Source organism: Macaca fascicularis, chromosome 3 (genome assembly GCF_037993035.2).
Source record: "Macaca fascicularis isolate 582-1 chromosome 3, T2T-MFA8v1.1".
Taxonomy (NCBI): Eukaryota; Metazoa; Chordata; class Mammalia; order Primates; family Cercopithecidae; genus Macaca; species Macaca fascicularis.
In genome coordinates, this window is record NC_088377.1 from 44,484,289 (window position 1) to 44,499,076 (window position 14,788).

At 49.9% G+C, this 14,788-nt stretch overlaps 1 protein-coding gene across 15 annotated transcripts in view; it reads right to left on the reverse strand.

Moving 5' to 3' along the window:
• Window positions 1–14,788, reverse strand: part of MMD2 (monocyte to macrophage differentiation associated 2) — a 66,289-nt gene that overhangs the window by 9,321 nt on the left and 42,180 nt on the right. For 6 of the 15 annotated variants that reach the window (XM_065541604.2, XM_065541602.2, XM_065541601.2 and 3 more), the window contains 3 exons: window positions 10,837–10,938; window positions 9,569–9,638; window positions 6,910–7,255 (listed from right to left, as the gene is read on the reverse strand). In XM_065541604.2, coding sequence (XP_065397676.1) covers window positions 7,052–7,255; window positions 9,569–9,638; window positions 10,837–10,938 — 376 coding nt within the window. In that variant the 3' untranslated portion in view covers window positions 6,910–7,051. Of the gene's footprint in view, window positions 1–5,637; window positions 6,809–6,909; window positions 7,256–9,568; window positions 9,712–10,836; window positions 10,939–14,788 lie in introns of those variants that run through there. The other 9 variants (XM_074034340.1, XM_074034339.1, XM_074034337.1 and 6 more) reach the window with 5 other exon arrangements.

Genomic DNA, 14,788 nt, shown 5'->3' on the forward strand with positions numbered 1-14,788 from the left:
CCAGGAAAATCGCTTGAACCTGGGAAGTGAAGGTTGCAGTGAGCCAAGATCGCACCACCGCACTTTAGCCTGAGCAACAAGAGCAAAACTCCATCTCAAAACAAAACACCCCAGCTATCTTGCAGTAGGTCCCTGGATGCCCAGACTCCCCAGGGATGGGGACAGGTGTTAACTGTGGAGAATGGTCAGTCCAGTGACAGCAGGCAGAATGGCAGCCCTGGCTGGGGCACAGACAGCAGAAGGCAAGTTATACCTAATTTCTTAGTGTGGCCTAGGGAAAATACCTGAGATATGGAGGGGTTGACTTTACGTCAAAAGATTCTCATTGCAGACTATGTATACAGATACAAATACATCCTGAATTACAAGAGTGGCTAAATAAATTCTGGCACATCCATTCAATGTAGACTTTTAAAATAATCTTTACAAAGTGCTTGAAATAACATGAAAAAATACCTTAAAAGTGGAGGTTGGGCACAGTGGCTCATGCCTGTAATCCCAGCACTTTGGGAGCCTAAGCCGGGTGGACGCTTGAGGTCAGGAGTTCAAGACCAGTCTGACCAACATGATGAAACCCCATCTCTACAAAAATACAAAACTTATCTGGGTGTGGTGGCGGGTGCCTGTAATCCCATCTACTCAGGAGGCTGAGGCACGAGAATCGCTTGAAACCAGAAGGTGGAGGTTGCAGTGAGCCAAGATTGTGCCACTGCACTCCAGCCTGGGTGACAAGAGTGAAACACCATCTCAAAAAAAAAAAAAAAAAAAAGTGGGATATAGGCTGGGTGTGGTGGCTCACACCTGTAATCCCAGCACCTTGGGAGGCCGAGGTGGGTGGATCACTTGAGGTCAGGAGTTCGAGACCAACCTTGCCAACAAGGTGAAATCACATCTCTACTAAAAATACAAAAATTAACCGGGCGTAGTGGTGTACGCCTGTAATCCCAGCTACTTGGGAGGCTGAGGCAAGAGAATCTCTTGAACACGGGAGGCAGAGTTTCCAGTGAGCCGAGATCGCGCCACTGCACTCCAGCCTGGGTGACAGAGAACCGGTCTCAAAAAATACATAAATAAATAAAATTTAAAAACCAAACAGAAAAAACTGAAACCCTGATTTGTGTAAAGCACTTGTGGATCGTGATCTCCATTTGAGAAATTAGGAAACTGAGGCACAGAGCAGATAAGGGACAGGCCCAAGGGTCTTGCACACTGGTTTGTGGAGAGCTGGATTTGGGTCAGGTCTGACTGGCACCAGATTCTGGACTCCTACGATACCATTTCTGAGCATCTCCGTCACAGAGCTGGCACTGCACAGGGCCCCTTTGGGGCGGGGTTTGTTGTCACCAACGTCACATCCCTGGCTTCCCTGGCCAGGCTTCATGAGAGGTACAGCTGGGAAGTGGCGGAGCAGGAGGAGCCTGCACCTGGCTTGTAGCATTTGCGGCGACCAATTACATACATTGCTTTCCATCCTCGGCAATGCCAGTTTGGCAGCACAAAATTGACCCTGGCATGAGTATTTACACCATGGAAATTGACAATGCTACACACCAGAGGGTTTAAAACAATTATTCTCTTTTTTCTTTCTTTTGACATGGAGTCTAGTTCTGTCACCCAGGCTGGAGTGCAGTGGCACAATCCCGGCTCATTGCAACCTCTGCCCCCCAGGTTCAAGTATTCTCCTGCCTCAGCCCCCTGAGTAGTTGGGATTACAGGCGTGTGCCACCACAGCCGGCTAATTTTTTATATTTTTGGTAGAGACGGGGTTTCACCATGTTGGCCAGGCTGGTCTCAAACTCCTGGCTTCAAGTGATCCACCCCCCTTGGCCTCCCAAAGTACTGGGACTACAGGCATGAACCACCACGCCCCACCAAAAAAAAATAGTCTTTAATATTTTTAAAGGTCAGCTTTCCTCCCTGGGCAAAAGATTTGGAGGCAGTGGGTTTCCTTGCAAGCAGCCAGGTCTGGCCAAGGGCGGGAGGCTTGGGTATTAGATAGTCCTGGCTTCAGTGCTTTGCTCTGCTGGTTAGAAGCTCAGTGCCCTTGGGAAAATCACCAAACCTCTCTGGGCTTTGCCTTCCCGCTTTGCAATGTCAGCAAATGATCCTTACCCCACGGGGGAAGTGTGTATGAATCGGTGAAGACAGCATCTGTAAAACCACCAAGGGAGACTGGCACACGGAAGAGACCCACACAGCTGAGCCTCTGCCTGCCCCAGCTTCCAGCTCCTTCTTGTCACACCCGCTGAATACCAAGCCTGTGACATCAGCATGCTCATTGGAAGCAGGTGCTGGAATTGTCACTGGCTCTTTCTGAATCTTACAGATGCTGTCCCCAGAGCCTGCATTTCGGCATCTGGTTACACTGTACATGGTGGCAAATTTGACAGGTGCCCATCTCCCAACCCTTTGACCTCTACCTGCCCCCTCTCAGCACCTGCAGTGCATGAAGCCAGTGTCAGCACCTTTAGCACCCCAAGCTGCCCCACCTCCCACTTCCTGAGCCCAGTAGCAGGGGCTCAGGCATCGGTGGAGGAAAATGCTCTGCAGCTTTTGCAAACTGATATGGAAAAGAGAGTTTGGGATATGGTGGCTCACGTCTGTAATCCCAGCACTTTGTGTGGCCGAGGCAGGCAGATCACTTGAGGTTGGGAGTTCGAGACCAGCCCAGCCAATACGGTGAAATCCTGTCTCTACTAAAATACACAAATTAGTCGGGCGTGGTGGCATGCACCTGGAGTCCCAGCTACTCGAGAGGCTGCGGCAGGAGAATCGCTTGAACCCAGGAGGTAGAGGTTGCAGTGAGCCGAGATTGCGCCACTGCCCTCTAGCTTGGGTAACAGAGCAAGACTCCGACTCAAAACAAAAACAAACAAGAGTTTGGGAAGCTGAAAATTGGGGACTGTAAAAGTGTTCTGCAAGCCTTCAGTGCTGTCATCCCCCTGTGCGAGCCTCCGCCCACGACCAAGGTGGCTTTAGATCTCCCGTTCTGGGCCCATCTATGTCTCCCTCCACACCCTCAAACGCCATCCTAGGATTCTCCCCTGAGGAGCCTGATGCTGATGGAAAGGAGAAGGCTCAGCGCCGCTCACACCACACCTTGAGCTTCCAATCCAGTGGGAAAGACAGCTCTGGTCTGTGACACTGACTCAAATCCTTCCCTGGCCGGGAGGCTGTCGGTCCTGGGAGCAGCCCCAGCCAAACTCTGTCTGGGCCTTACAGGCAAGTCCTCCCAGCTGGGCACGCAGCCGGGGTGTGGAAAGTGTGTTGGGGGCCACTGATGCAGCTGCCCTCCCAAATGTGAGTCCGCTGAGCAGGACCCGGCCTCACTCCCACCTGCTTTCACTCATCCTGCCCTGGCAGTGCCCACTGAGCTCAGGTGAAGATGCCAATGAGCCCAGAATGTCACACAGGCCAGCCTGCTGCCAACTGCTCTCCTGACTCCCTGAGGCATGACCACAGCTCTGCTGGGTCACCGGGAACATCGCCGCCCCGGGGATGGAAAGGAAGAGAGTGTTGCTGTCTGAATCTCCGGTGCATGCTTTCCCCCCGCTTTTTGTTTGTTTGTTTGTTTTGTTTTTTGAGATGGAGTTTCATTCTTGTCACCCAGGCTGAAGTGCAGTGGTGCAATCTTGGCTCACTGCAACCTCCACCTTCCGGGTTCAAGTGATTCTCCTGCCTCAGCCTCCCAAGTAGCTGGGATTATAGGTACACACCACCATGCCTGGCTACTTCTTGTATTTTTAGTAGGGACGGGGTTTCACCACGTTGGCCAGGTTGGTCTCAAACTCCTGACCTCAGATGATCCACCCACCCCAGCCTCCCAAAGTGCTGGAATTACAGGCACGAGCCACCGCGCCCATTGTCCCCTCTCTACATCACACACCCAGTGCACAGCCTAGAATGCTCCCAGGACAGGGCCTTGCCCACTGGAGAGAATGGCCTAGGAAGCTTCTTTTCCTTTCCTGCACTACTTAGCATGCATTCAGAGGACATCCAAGGTCTGGGCTTGGGTGAAGTGGAATCCTGGGAAAATCACTTCCAGAATGATGCTGGGGAAGAGAAAGTGTTTATGGGAAGCATGTCCTGAATTGAAGTGAGGGGTGGAAATGTGGCCAAAGCCTTTCAGAATGCCCTCCATGTTCTCACCAGACTATCTACAGTTGGAAATTCCACCATTAGTGATTCATTCCTTTGGCTGACACCCCTGAAATCGTGTGATCTTCAGGATCAACAGAACTAATGAGGAGAGCAGATGCTGTTGTGCATTTGTTATCCTACTGCATCTTCAAGCAGCCCATAAAGTGCTGCCTTACTATACCCATTTAGCAGCTGAGAACACTGAGGCTCAGAGAGGTTAGGAAATTGATGAAAGCTCCCACAATGCTGGGGTCATGCTAGATTTGATCCCAAGTCCAGCAAGACACAGTCCCTCCCTCCAGGAGCTCCCAGGTCTGGGACTGGCGCAAGTAGCTGCATGATGAAGGACGAGGCTCCAAGCCGTGATGCGGGGGGGCAGGGAGCATGACAGGGAGCAGAAGGAAAGCCCCTAAGTCAGAGGAAGGCCAGAAGTTCCCCAATGCTGATGCCTGAGCTGAACTTTCAAGGATGAGTAGGAGTAAGTTGGGTGGACAAGGAGATCAACAGTTCCCACCAGCAGGACCAGCACCTCCAAAGATCCAGGGGCATGAAGGGGCAAGCTGTCCTGGGGAAATGCAAGCCCAGATGCCCAGGAGGAGGGGGCACAGGAGGTGCAGGTGTCAGACTGAGGAGTCAGCAGCTGCTATGGGGCCACTAAAGAAGTCCCAAGTCATCCAAATAAGAAAATAAGCCAAAGTATCTTAGAAGAAAAGAAGGAGAAGGAGAAGGAGAAGAGGAGGGGGAGGAGGAGGAAGAACAAGAAGAAAAACAACAACAACAACAAGAAGAAGAAGAAGAGAGAAGAAGAGGAGGAGGAGAAGGAGGAAGAGGAAGGGGAGGAGGAGGAAGAGGAAGGGGAGGAGGAGAAGGAGGAAGAGGAAGGGGAGAAGGAGAAGGAGGAAGAGGAAGGGGAGGAGGAGAAGGAGGAAGAGGAAGGGGAGGAGGAGGAAGGGGAGGAGGAGGAGGAAGGGGAGGAATGGGAGGAAAGGAGGGAGAGAAGAAGGAAGAGGAGGAGGAAAGAAGGAAGCAAAGAAGAAGGAGAAGTAGTCCCAAGTCTCTGGTCCCAGAAGGTGCTTTGGTGTCCATCAGCGTCTTGATACAGGATTTTATCTTGGCCTGACATGGTGCCATGCCTTGGGAGGTCTCCTAAACAGCACCCCAGAACCCCCAGAACCCTCTCTCCCAGCCCCAGGCCCAGGCAGAGGTCAAGTTTTCAGTGTCTCTGTCCTCATTTGGGAGCAAGTCTCTCTCCAACCAGCCCTCCCCTGCAAAAGTTTCCCCACTGACCTCCAGCCCTGACCCCAGCTGGTGGGAAATATTTGGTGAGCTCCACAGGGCAGGCTTACCGAAGACAGCTTCCAGGCATTAGGAGTGCCTGTGTAGACATATAATGCTTGTGTAGACACACGTGTGCACACACATGCACATATACACGCACATACACGGGCAGGAGGACAAAAGCTATCCAGCATCTCCCAGCATGGAGGCAGTCTGGTCTGTGAAATGTGTCGAGATAATTTAATACTGGCTTGGACATATGGGGTTCCAGGTGCAGGAGCCCTGGAACCCACTGGAATGTGCTGTAGATAAGCATAAGGCATTCTGTCTGTGCCCACTCCACTCTGGTTGGGAGTCGCAGAATGAGGACCTCCTGATTTGAGACAGATTCTTTATCCAGAGAATCTGAGATTCCAATTCAGATCCTGGAGGTGGGCCTGCTACTCACCTCCCCAGTAAATGTCCAGGCAGCATTGGACAAAGATGCTGGCCCCGCCCTGATGGGGACTGAAGAACAGGTCCCCAGAAGCCTTGTTGTTGGGGTACTGGGCACTTCAGAGGTTGAGGGGACCTGGAACAGTCTCCCTAGATCCATGTGCCTTCCTTTTGGGGTACACCTGAGTAGCCTCTAACAGCCACTGATTGGCACCAAGACAGAATCCAAAGGTTGGTATCACAAACCTTAAGTATGGAACAGGGAGCAAGTGCCCAGGGACTGTTTGCCCCATCTTATGAATGAATGGCTCTTGTAATGTCTGTGGATTTTTGGGGATGGGAAGAAATGGCCAAGTAACAGCATCCTCATCCCCAACTGTACTGAGAACCAACTACGGTGGAACAGAACATCAGGGGCTGCGTGGGTGTGTGCCTCAGTTTCCCTCTACTGCCCCCAAACTGCCTACTCCAGGAGCTTCCCAAAAGGGAAGGGGAGATGAGGAGATAGGCATGCAAATGCCCATTTGGAGATTTTCAGCTACTCTGGCCATGATCCCATTTCAGAGCACACCAGACAGGAAGGGCAAAGAGGTCGCATCATGAGTGCCAAATTGATTGGTACTGGCTGCCCAGAACACAGTGCTGGGAAGAATTCTGACATCACCCACATGCTGCACTTGATTGGTGATGTCTGCCATGGTCACAGCCATTCACCATCCCTCATCTACAAGCTGGGCTGTCCCCTTTCCCTGAACGGGAGACAATTCGCCAACCTGGACTTTGGTAGCAGAGAGGGAGGCCCTGGCCACCCAGGTATGAACAAGCCACAGGACTCCTTGCCAGATTCCTCAGGACCTTTGAAACACAGATTGGCCCGTCATTCCCCAATTTTCCAGGACCACGCCTGCTTCCTTTTCTGAAGATGTTAATGTTGCTTGTATTAGGAAACACTCATCTAAAATAGAAACACATTACAGGGTTAATTTCTCCTCTGTGAGAATGGCTAAATGCTTGCTTTCTCGCTGGGGACTCGAGGGACGATCTGGTCATCACCAGAAGTCACCTCAGAGCCATCAAGAACTCTACCCAATGAAGGGAAGACAGGCCTTCGCGCTGTGCTCTGGGTTAACGTTGGCAAAAACGCTTCCTGTGGTGCTGCACTCCTAAAGCCCAAGTGACCTCTGGAGTCTGGGTCACCTCATTTGGACACCTTGGTGTGCAGGGTGCTGGGCAGATAGAGGTACCTCCAGATGGCATAGTAGTGGGTACCAGCACCAAATGCTACAAAGAGATGCCAGATGGCGTGGGCAAAGGGGATCCTCCCGTCACTCTTGAAGAAGACCATGCCCAGGCAGTAGAAGACCCCTCCGGTCACCAGCTCCCAGATGCCCTCGGTGTTGGGCTGTCGGCAAGGACAAGGGTGGGGCACAGGTCAGAGGGGCAGCCACTGTGGCTGGAAGTACCAGCCAGTCCCCACCACCCAAAACTAACAGACACACAGGTGGCAAACCAGCCCAGACTCCCAGGTGGGAAGCCTCAACACTGATATGCCAGCGATTCTCCCCAGACTAGTTCTTAGATGTCCCATTTCTATTAAAATCTCACCAATTTTTTTTTTTTTTTTTTTTTGAGACGGGGTCTCAGTCTGTTGCCCCGGCTGGAGTGCAGTGGTACAAGCGTAGCTCACAGTAGCCTCCAACTCCAGAAACAATCCTCCTGCCTCAGCCTCCTCAGTAGCTGGGACTATAGATATCCCATGGTGCCACCATGCCTGGCTAATTTTATTTTATTTTTGGAGATGGGGGCATCTCACTATGTTGCCCAGGCTGGTCTCAAACTCCTGGCCTCCAGTGATTCTCCCACCTCGGCTTCCCAAAGTGCTGGCATTACAGGGGCGAGCCACCACACTCAGCCTCAAATAATATTTGTATAACTTACCTGTTTTTGTTTTTGTTTTTAAGATGCAGTTGCTCTTTTGCCCAGGCTAGAGTGCAGTAGCAAGATCTCAGCTCACTGCGACCTCTACCTCCCGGGTTCAACCCATTCTCCTGCCTCAGCCTCCTGAGTAGCTGGAACTACAGGTGTGCACCACCATGCCCAGCTAATTTTTGTATTTTTAGTAGAGATAGGGTTTCACCATGTTGGCCAGGCTGGTCTCAAACTCTTGACCTCAGGTGATCTGCCCACCTTGGCCTCCCAAAGTGGTGGGATTATAGGTGTGAGCCACTACGCCTGGCCTATAGCTTATCTTTTGTAAAAATGTAATACATCTGGGTATATACACAAATAATTGAAAGCAGGGTCTTGACACATATTTGCACACCCATGTTCATAGCAGCATAATCACAACAACAAAAGGAGGAAGCAACCCAGGGGTCCACCAAGGAATGAATGGATAAACAAAACGAGCTCGAGGACAGGCACCTCACGGTGGCTCACGCCTATAATCCCAGCACTTTGGGAGGCTAAGGAGGGCAGATCATGAGGTCAGGAGTTCGAGACCAGCCTGGGCAACATGGTGAAACCCCGTCTCTACTAAAAATACAACAATTAGACAGGAGTGGTGGCGCATGTCTGTAATCCCAGCTACTCAGGAGGCTCAGGCATGAGAATCATTTGAATCTGGGAGTTGGAAGTTGCGGTGAGCCAAGATCATGCCACTGCATTCCATGCTGGGTGACAGAGTAAGACTCTGTCTCAAAAAATAAAATAAAATAATGAGGACAGGACAGAGTTATAGTTTGCAGAGATGCAAAACGTTCTGAAGATGGTTGGTGGTGATGGTCGCATGACAATGTGACTGTGCTTACTGCCACTGAACTGAATATTTTACCACAAGTTTTTAAAGTAATGGCATGGCAAAAAAAAAAAAAAGAGAGAGAGGTAGAGAAAATAATTTTTGTTTTGCTTCATGGCAAAAAATATTTAGAGAAAAAAAACATGGTAGGAAAAAAGTAGTAGTCCTGGCCCCCGGATGTGAGTACTATTAACATGAGTTGCTCTTAATAAAAGAAACTCTCTGCAGGGCACGGTAGCTACGCCTGTAATCCCAGCACTTTGGAAGGCCAAGGTGGGCTTAAGCCCAGGAGATCGAGACCAGCCTGGGCAATATAGTGAGACTCCCATCTCTAAAAAAAAAAAAAAAAGAAGAAGCAGCAGAAAAAGAAACACTCATAGGATAGGAGGGAATTGAGCAAGAAGAACCTGCCAAGCCCTCACCAGGCCAGGAATTCAAGACTATTCTAGGCAACATAAGGAGATCCTGCCTCTACAAAAAAAAAAAAAAATTGTTCTTTTGAAACAGAGTTTCACTCTTGTAGCCCAGGCTGGAATGCAGTGGTGCGATCTCAGCTCACTGCAACCTCTGCAACCTGAGTTCAAGAGATTCTCCTGCCTCAGCCTCCAGAGTAGCTGAGACTATAGGTGTGCACCACCTCTGGCAAATTTTTTTTTTTTTTAGAGATGGGTCTTGCTGTGTTGCCCAGGCTGGTCTCAAACCCCTGGACTCAAACTATCCTCCCACCTCAGCTTCCCAAAGGACTGGATTATAGGCATGAGCCACTGTGCCTGGCCTACTGCCTCTTTAGACAAGACATGCCAGGCCTCAGTTTCCCCACCTGCCATAGGAGAGTGTGACAATCTCAACAGCCAAGTCCAGCCCAGACACTCTTGGTCCCTTGCAGGGACCCATCCATGCAGGGCTGGCAGCACTTACCATGGAGAGGATGACCAGGGCAGGGAAGAAGCCCATCACGATGTAGCAGAGAAGCTCCACAAGCTTGTACCTGGCAGGAAGACAAGCCATGCCAGCCTTAGGACATGCCTCCCCACAAGGAAACCGCACACAGCTCCGTGTTCCTGGGGAAGAGGGAACACTCTGACCAGAACAGTGAGAAGAAAGGACGCTTTCTCTGCCCAGCACGACTTGGCTCAGATTTCACCCAGCTACATCCAACAGGTGCTGGCAGTTGTGTGACCTTGGGTACTTTCCCTCCCTGAGACTCAGTTTCCACATCTGTGAAATGCATGCTGGTGCCACAGCAGGGATTACAAACATTGGGCATAGCACACACGGGCACTTCCTATGCTCAGCCCATGGCAGACATCACTATTCGATCCCAGCATCTCTTCCCATAGGGCCCAAGCAGCCACTTCCAATCGAGCTGGGTTGCTGCAGCAACCGAAGCCTCTTTGCTGTCCCTGGACTAAATGACTTCCAGAGGTTCCTGGGCTCTGAGACTGCAGAAAGTCTGTTATTCTCTTTTGCCTCTATCATCCTGTTTCTATAATAATCCCACTGAATTATTTCCATCCCCATCACTCGGCAGAATGGGGATACAGAGAGTGTGGCTCTTTCAGGACCTCTCCCTTCATCTCTAATAATTTAGGGAGGGCAGATGGCATGTGACCACCCCCACCCCACCCCGGTTCAATGGGGCTGGGAACCTGTGTTTTTTTATTGTTTGTTTGTTTTTGAGACAGAGTCCCCCTCTGTCGCCCAGGCTGGAGTGCAGTGGCGCAATCTTGGCTCACTGCAACCTCCACCTCCCGGGTTCAAACCATTCTCCTGCCTCAGCCTCCTGGTTAGCTGGGATTACAGGCGCCCATCACCATGCCCGAAAATTAAAAAATTTTCACATTTTTAATAGAGACAGGGTTTCATCATGTTGGTCAGGCTGGTCTCAAACTCCTGACCTCAAGTGATCCTCCTTCTTCGCAGATCACTCGGCCACCCAAAGTGCTGGGATTACAGACGTGAACCACCATGCCTGGCCACCTATGATGTCTTTTTGATAACTTCAAGTTGACCCTAGGGGCTGCAAGACCTGGTGGCCACCCATGAGCCTGAATGGCATGACAGCCAGCGCTGTGCTCTCACAACTATGGCATCATCCTGGGCTCTCAACTGCCCAGGAGTACTGCCCAGGAGGTTGGAGCATCTAAGGGAATCCCGCCACCCTGCAGCCCCCAGGCCCGGCTTACCGCTCATGGAAGAAGAAGACATAGATGGTGCCCACGGAAGCCATAATCCAGACCAGCCAGCGCATGTGGGAGGCCCAGGGGCCCAGCTCCCGAAGGTTCAGCCTGGGAGAGAGAGAGCCAAGGCCATGGCCCTGAGGAGGGCCCACCAAGACCCCAGCCCTTGAGGACTGGCCTGTCACAGGAAATGGACCCCAAGGAAGTCCTGTCACCCGTCACTCCACGGCTGGGACATGGGCGCTCACAGGAAGACAGGTGAACAGGCAGAAAGTGCGCTAGATAACTTGAAGCAGCAAGCAATGATTAGAGGAAAATTAGTAAAATTGATAATATCTAGAAGAAAAGGTAAGCAGCACCTCAAACTGGCAGGATGATGAACAGGTAAAGCCTGTTTGGCGGGAATTGTGCATTCTCCATCACTGCAGTTCCGGCAGCTAACCAAAGCAACGCTGTTTTGTTTTGTTTCGCTTATTTTTTTGAGATGTAGTCTCTATCTGTGCCCCAGGCTAAAGTATAGTGGCACAATCCCAGCTCACTGCCACCTCCACCACCTGGGTTCAAGCGATTCCCCTGCCTCAGCTTCCCGAGTAGCTGGGATTACAGGCACCCACCGCCACGTCCGGCTAATTTTGTATTTTTAGTAAAGATGGGGTTTCTCCATGTTGGCCAGGCTGGTCGCGAACGCCTGACCTCAGGTGATCCACCCACCTTGGCCTCCCAAATGCTGGGATTACAGACCTAAGCCTCCGCGCCTGGCCTCCAATCCTTTGTTAATAATTATTTTAAGAGACAGGGTCTTGCTACTTGAGAAGCTGAGGCGGGAGGATTGCTTAAGCCTGGGAGGTCGAAGCTGCAGTGAGCCATGATCACACCACTGCACTCCAGCCTGGGCAACAGAGTGAGACCCTGTCTCAAAAAAAATTTTAAATAATAATAATTTAAAAATGAAAAATATGAGGAAGATCTGTTTTTACCAACATAGATAGATCTCTAAGCTATATTGTGAGGTATTTGGTAGGTAGGGGGTATGAACCAAGAATGAGATGACTAATATTGTGTGTATGTATAAAGAGAGAACAGTCGGCCAGGCACGGTGGCTCACGCCTGTAATCCCAGCACTTTGGGAGGCCAAGGCGGGCGGATCACGAGGTCAGGAGATTGAGATGATCCTGGCTAACACAGTGAAACCCTGTCTCTACTGAAAATACAAAAACAAAATTAGCCAGGCATGGTGGCGGGTGCCTGTAGTCCCAGCTACTCGGGAGGCTGAGGCAGGAGAATGGTGTGAACCCGGGAGGCGGAGCTTGCAGTGAGCCGAGATGGCTCCACTGCACTCCAGCCTGGGCGACAGAGCGAGACTCCGTCTCAAAAAAAAACAAAACAAAAGAGATAACTGTCAATGCACAGAAAAAGATCTGAACCTCGTCCCATGTGGTTTTGTCTGGAAAGGTGTAATTAATAGTGGTGATGATTGCAGAAGAGGGTCCTTTAGGTTTTTTCTGGAATGAATTTCTATTTTTTTTTTATTTTTTTTTTTTTGAGATGGAGTCTTACTCTGTCACCCAGGCTGGAGTGCAGGGGCGTGATCTCAGCTCACTGCAACCTCTGCCTCCCGCGTTCAAGTGATTCTCCTGCCTCAGCATCCAGAGTAACTGGGATTACAGATGCACCACCATGCCTGGCTAATTTTGGTATTTTTAGTAGAGACGGGGTTTCATCATGTTGGCCAGGCTGGTCTCGAACTCCTGACCTCAGGTGATCTGCCCGCCTCACCCTCCCAAAGTGCTGGGATTACAGGCGTGGGCCACCGCACCTGGCCTGGAATAAATTTCTGAAATGAGAATGTGTTACGTACAACTTCTGCCAAAAAAAGTGACCTGCATGGAGTCTGTCATTATAAAGAAGTTAAGTAACACTGAAAAGTTTAAGAGTAAAAAATAATAACCCGTCTCATTACCTAAAATAACCATCAGTGAACATCATTCGAGATATCCTTCCAAGTAGACCTAAAAATAGGCCACCAGGTAGAAGGATAGGACGGGATGAAGGGAAAGGAGAAAGGGTGAGAATTAAGTTATGCACATCATTTTTAATTAGAAGTATTACATTTAATTTTAACTTGACTTTAAAAGAAGAAAATGGACACTTAAAAATTTTGCTGAAATTCAAACAAACGTTTTTTCACCATAAAATTCACTTGGATTCTGAAGTTAAGATAAATTATGTAGCACAAAAAAATTGAATTTTCAGCCGGGCGCAGTGTCTCATGCCTGTAATCCCAGCACTTTGGGAGGCCAAGGCAGGTGGATCACCTGTGGTCAGGAGTTCAAAACCAGCCTGGTCAAAATGGTGAAACCCCATCTCCACTGAAAATACAAAAATTAGTTGGGTGTGGTGGCGGAAGCCTGTAATTCCAGCTACTTGGGAGGCTGAGGCAGGAGAATTGCTTGAACCCGCGAGGCAGAGTTTGCACTGAGCCAAGATCACACCATTGAGTTCCAGCCTGGGCGATGAGAGTGAAACTCCATCTCGGGGGGGAAAAAAAAAAGTTGGATTTTTAAAATTACATGTTTCGGGTTCTTGTTTGTTTGTTTTTTTAGAGACAGGGCTCACTCTCCCAGGCTGGAGTGTGGTGGCACAATCATAGCTCACGGCAGCCTCGATTTCCTGGGCTCAAGCGATCCTCCTGTCTCAGCCTCCTGAGTAGCTGGGAACACAGGCACACGCCATCACAAACTAGTTTCTTTCAAACACTATTCATGGATATGGGATTCTTGGACTTCTTTCACGTGTGACAATGGGGCCTATTGTTTTTATGGCTGCATGACAACCGCATTTGATAGTTTATTCCGAAGTCTATCTTTGGGAAATGATTAGAAGTGTCTCCACTGTGTGTCAGCATTAAATGGTGCTGTGGCCACATTCAGAAGCCAGCTTGTTTTTTTCACTTTGCAAATAATTTATTTTTTCAGTCTCAGTGCCTGAAGAATTTGTCTCTTTCTTTCATTTCCATCAGCTTCTCTCTGATTGCTCTAATTTTGGCTTTTTGAAAATGTCTGTATTCTCCCTGATTATGTAAAATCTTCAGTATTTGTTTGGTTTTTGGTTTGTTTCTTTTTCCCCCATAAAGAGAGGGAGCTGGGGGTTCTGTTTGTGACAATACGCTCAGATACCAGCACAGGGCCTGGCACAGGGCAGTGCCCAGTCAATCACAGCCGGGGTAAAGGTAAAGAAGAGAGACTCAGGCTGGGCGCAGGGGCTCACACCTGTGATCCCAGCACTTTGGGAAGCCGAGGCAGGCGGATCACCTGAGGTCAGGAGTTTGAGACCACCCTGGCTGACATGGTGAAACCCCATCTCTACTAAAAATACAAAAATTAGCGGGGTGTGGTGGCACATGCCTGTAGTCCCAGCTACTCAGGGGGCTGAGGCAGGAGAATCGTTTGAAACCGGGAGGTGGAGGTTGCATTGAGTCGAGATCACGCCACTACGCCCGGCTGAAAATCCAATTTCCCTGTGCTTTACATAATTTATCTTAACTTCAGAATCCAAGTGAATTTTATGGTCAAAATTCTGGGCAAGAGAACAAGACTCCATCTCAAAAAACATAAACAAAACAAAAAATAAAATCAAAATAAATATATACTTATAAAATGTGGCCACTGCAGTGGCTCATGCCTGTACTCCCAACACTTTGGGAGACCGAGGCAGGAGGATGGCCTGAGGCCAGGAGTTCAGGACCAGTCTGGGCTACATAGTGAGACCCATCTCTACAAAAATAAAAACATTAGCCAAGCATGGTGGCTTGCACCTGCAGTCCCAGCTACTTGGGAGGCTGAGGCGGGAGGATCACTTGAGCCCAGGAGCTGGAGGCTGCAGTGAACTATGATCACAACACTGCACTCCAGCATAGGCAATAGAGCAAGACCCTGTCTCTAAAAAAAAATTTTTTTTA